At 42.5% G+C, this 3,618-nt stretch overlaps 1 protein-coding gene and 1 pseudogene across 1 annotated transcript in view; one reads left to right on the top strand and one right to left on the bottom strand.

Moving 5' to 3' along the window:
• Window positions 1-200, bottom strand: part of Senp7 (SUMO specific peptidase 7) — a 110,039-nt gene extending 109,839 nt beyond the window's left edge. The window contains exon 1 of the mRNA XM_026787658.1: window positions 127-200. Within this exon, the coding sequence (XP_026643459.1) occupies window positions 127-200 (74 nt within the window). The remainder of the gene's footprint in view (window positions 1-126) is intronic.
• A 323-nt stretch (window positions 201-523) lies between these two features.
• Window positions 524-1,235, top strand: LOC101998554 (annotated as a pseudogene).
• Window positions 1,236-3,618: the final 2,383 nt, after the last annotated feature.

Below are 3,618 nucleotides of genomic sequence, written 5' to 3'. Positions count from 1 at the left end.
GCTTTGGAGCCTGTCCTGGAACTCCCTTGGTAGAACAGGCTGGCCTCAAACTCACAGAGATCCGCCTGTCTCTGCCTCCCAAGTGCTGGGATTACAGGCGTGCGCCACCACCGCCCGGCCACAAACCATGGCTTTATTGAAGCCTCCTGCTCAAAAGAATGAGCTTTGGCTTCTACCTCTATATCCCTGGGAAGATACATATCATTTTTTTAATATATTTATTTATTTGTTTTGGGTGTTCATCGAAGTGGAGGCCTAGTCCTGCCAAAACAACTTACAAGGTTGCTCTGACCTATACTACACAAGATGTCATTGTGGGCTTTGTAGTTTATGCCTTTCTGAACACTGCACCGTTGCTGCTTTGGTGCCAAGAGTCCTTTGTGGCAAGAGCCTACTCTCAGTAAGTGGCTTAAATAAAGGACGATATGTGTGATGCTCTGTAGCCTTTTCAACTGGACTATAGCAACCTGTGTATTTAGTTATGTGTGCACAGAAGTCCAGTGGTCATTTATCTAATTCTGATATGTGGGTGTTAGGATTTAAGCTTGGGCCACCAGGTTTGGTAATAAGTGCCTTGACTCTTTGAGCCACTGGCTGGCCGAGACATGACATTCTAATCTGCCCTAAAGTGTATCACCTACTATTACAGCAGTGCTTAACCTGTGGGTCATGACCCCTTTGTGGGGCTCGAACAACTCTTCCACAGGGAATCACCCAAGACTGTTTGCATATCAAATATTTACATTATGATTCATAACAGTAGCAAAAATACAGTGTGAAGTAGCAACAAAAATAATGTTATGGTTGGAGGTCACTACAACATGAGGAATTATATTACAGGGTAGCAGCATTAAGACAGTTGAGAACCATTGTACTATTGTCTCCTCCCTTAAGAGTTAACTCAACTTCCACCTTAGACCTTGGCACAGTCAATCCATAACCTTGAGGAGAAGACCCTGGTATTGTTGAGTGTAGCTGTGACTTAACTGAAGTCTCAGTTGGCTACATTTTGGCCCTGCACTGAGGTTGAGCTGGTTGCCTCAACCTCTACTGAGCTCCTTATGGTTATTCAGAGCATGGGAAAAAAATAATTCAAAGTGCAAAAACTGGTAGCTTCAAACAACATACAGTTAAGGAAGCTATGCTGAGTGGTTGGGTGGCCACTGAGGCATGGGTGTGGTTTTATATCGGAAAAAATCATAGGTAAACATGGCATCATTGGCTATAAAGTTTGAAAAACCATCTTTCACATCTGATTTCATTTGACTTCTTCTTTGAATGGTCTTGGACCACTGAACTGAGACCGGTATCTGAATAAAATAAGAGCTAGCCAATAAATGACGTTAATACAGGAGCTGGAGGGCTGGAGAGATGGCTCAGTGGTTAAGAGTAGGCTCCAAAACCACAGAGAAACCCTGTCTCGAAAAACCAAACAAATAAAAATAAAAATAAAAAGAAGTTAAAACAACAGGATGTGTCAATCATCTGGGCAGGAGACTACCTACCCCCTTGGAAGAGCTGACTCAAGTGAAGACATGCTAAGGCTGTGAGAGGAATAATTATTCCTTCATGAGACAGTGTACTTATATTCCAGGGACCCTTCCTTCAGTGCAGCTGTTTGCAGATCTTCACAGCTAAACCTGGCCATTTTTCTGAGTTCCAGTTCATAAAACATAATTTTCCTTTTTCCTTCTATCTCTTTTTCAGATGCAATCCAAAAGTCTAAGCATGCTTTTTTGACAATATGACTTTTTTGCTGTTTCTCTGAAGGGTTCCTGCTCTCCACTCCTTTCTACGATGCTTGCTATCCTTTATCTCTAAATCTGTGAATCTTGACTTCTATGTCTTCCTAACTCCTGACAGCTACTGGGATTCTCAGCTTTCCTGCCCTGTTCCCTTTCTCTCAAACTCGGATGAAAGGGTCCTTAAACTTTCTTCTGGGTCATTTCAAATTTCAAAAATAATTTATTTTTGGTTTTTCAACACAGGGTTTGTCAGTAGCTATGGAGCCAGTCCTGGAACTCACTTTGTAGACCAGGCTGACCTCAAACTCACAGAGATTCACCTGCCTCTGCCTCCTGAGTGCTGGATTAAAGGCATGTGCCATCACTGCCCAGCAAAAATAAATTCCGTGTTGCATTGTGTGTGTGTGTGTATGTGTGTGTGTGTGTGTATGTGTGTGTGCGTGTGCATGTGGTGGGTACACAAAGGCCACAGAGCCAATGTAGAGATCAGAGAACAGCCTGGGGAGTCAGTACTCTCCCTGCACCACGGGGCACAGAGGTCAAAATTGAGATGTCAGAATCGCAGCAAGTGCCTTTCTGTCTCAGCCAATTTGCTAGTCCTCTTTTAAAATTCTTCTATGGATGAGACTAAACTCAGAAAAGGAAAATCTGAATCTTCTGCAAAAGTCCTTACTGCTTATATATGCTTGAGGATATGCATATGCCCCCGCATAATCAATCAATCAATCAATCAATGTAATATGTGTGTGTACATATATATGGGTTTTATTTGTTCGTTTGTTTTCTGAGACAGGGTTTTTCTTTGTAGCCCTGGCTGTAATGAATCTCACTTTAGACCAAACTAGCTTCAAATTCACAGAGGTCCGCCTGCCTCCTGAGAGCTGGGATTAAAGGCATGGGCCACCATTGCCTGACTCAAAAGTTTTTGGGTTTTGTTTTTTTTTAATCCAGACCCTTTAATACCTTCATTCATGTGGCCCACTGCTCTCCTGCAGCATATTCTGAACTTTTATTCAGTTTCATTCCTTTACTTATACATTCTTGATTTTTGCCAACTGTCTAAGCCCTATTTCAAGTCCTGTGAATGAAGGGCCAGGAACCTAGAAACACTAGGTCCAAACCCTGCCCAATCATGGTGGCACATGCTTATGAGCCCGCCACTTGGGAAGCTAAAGCGGGAAGATGGGGCATCCTCAACTACATATCTAGTTCGAGGCCAGAATGGCTACTTGAGAACTTCTGTCAAACAAACACTCCCCCAAAAGAACGCCTTAAGCACCCCTCCCACGAAGCTATTAAAGCTCGAAGAATCTCAGACTGTTTTGTGTATGTTACATATGCTTCCACTAGGTGGTGCAATAAGATATCTTTCCATCTAGGGTCCTAGTTGCAATCTGTCCTGGTTTTGGTTGTTGATCTGTTTTGTTTTGTTTTAATCTTGCGTATGTGTGCATGAGCATGTGACATGTATATGTTCGCAAGCATATATAAGCAGTAAGGACCGCCGAGAGAAACTCTTTGGCTGGTAAAACCAAGTGGAAAAGACGCTCCAAACTGCTGAGCTGCCTGCAGCTTGCAGTGAGTCCAGGTTTTCAGTTTTCATGAGCTGAGGTGGGCTGCGGTGATGCAACTGTCTTTGGATTATTTCTTCTCACCAATATTCCTTTAAATATCACCAATAAAATTCACTGGTTCACCAAGTTAAACTTTTGTCTGTCATGAATTCCCTAATCTGGGGTGAATTTGTTTCTTCAAATTTCCCAGTCAAAGAGTGTCACATTGAAGGCGTAAGTCACAAACAATGCCACAGCAGTTTGGAATTATGATTAATAGGGTAGTATTTATTTAAAGGGGAAAAAACTTACAGATCACC

The sequence above is a fragment of the Microtus ochrogaster genome, chromosome 2, assembly GCF_000317375.1.
Source record: "Microtus ochrogaster isolate Prairie Vole_2 chromosome 2, MicOch1.0, whole genome shotgun sequence".
In the NCBI taxonomy this organism is placed as follows: domain Eukaryota; kingdom Metazoa; phylum Chordata; class Mammalia; order Rodentia; family Cricetidae; genus Microtus; species Microtus ochrogaster.
Note: the sequence above shows the minus strand (reverse complement) of the source record. Positions and strands in the feature narration are given on the sequence as shown.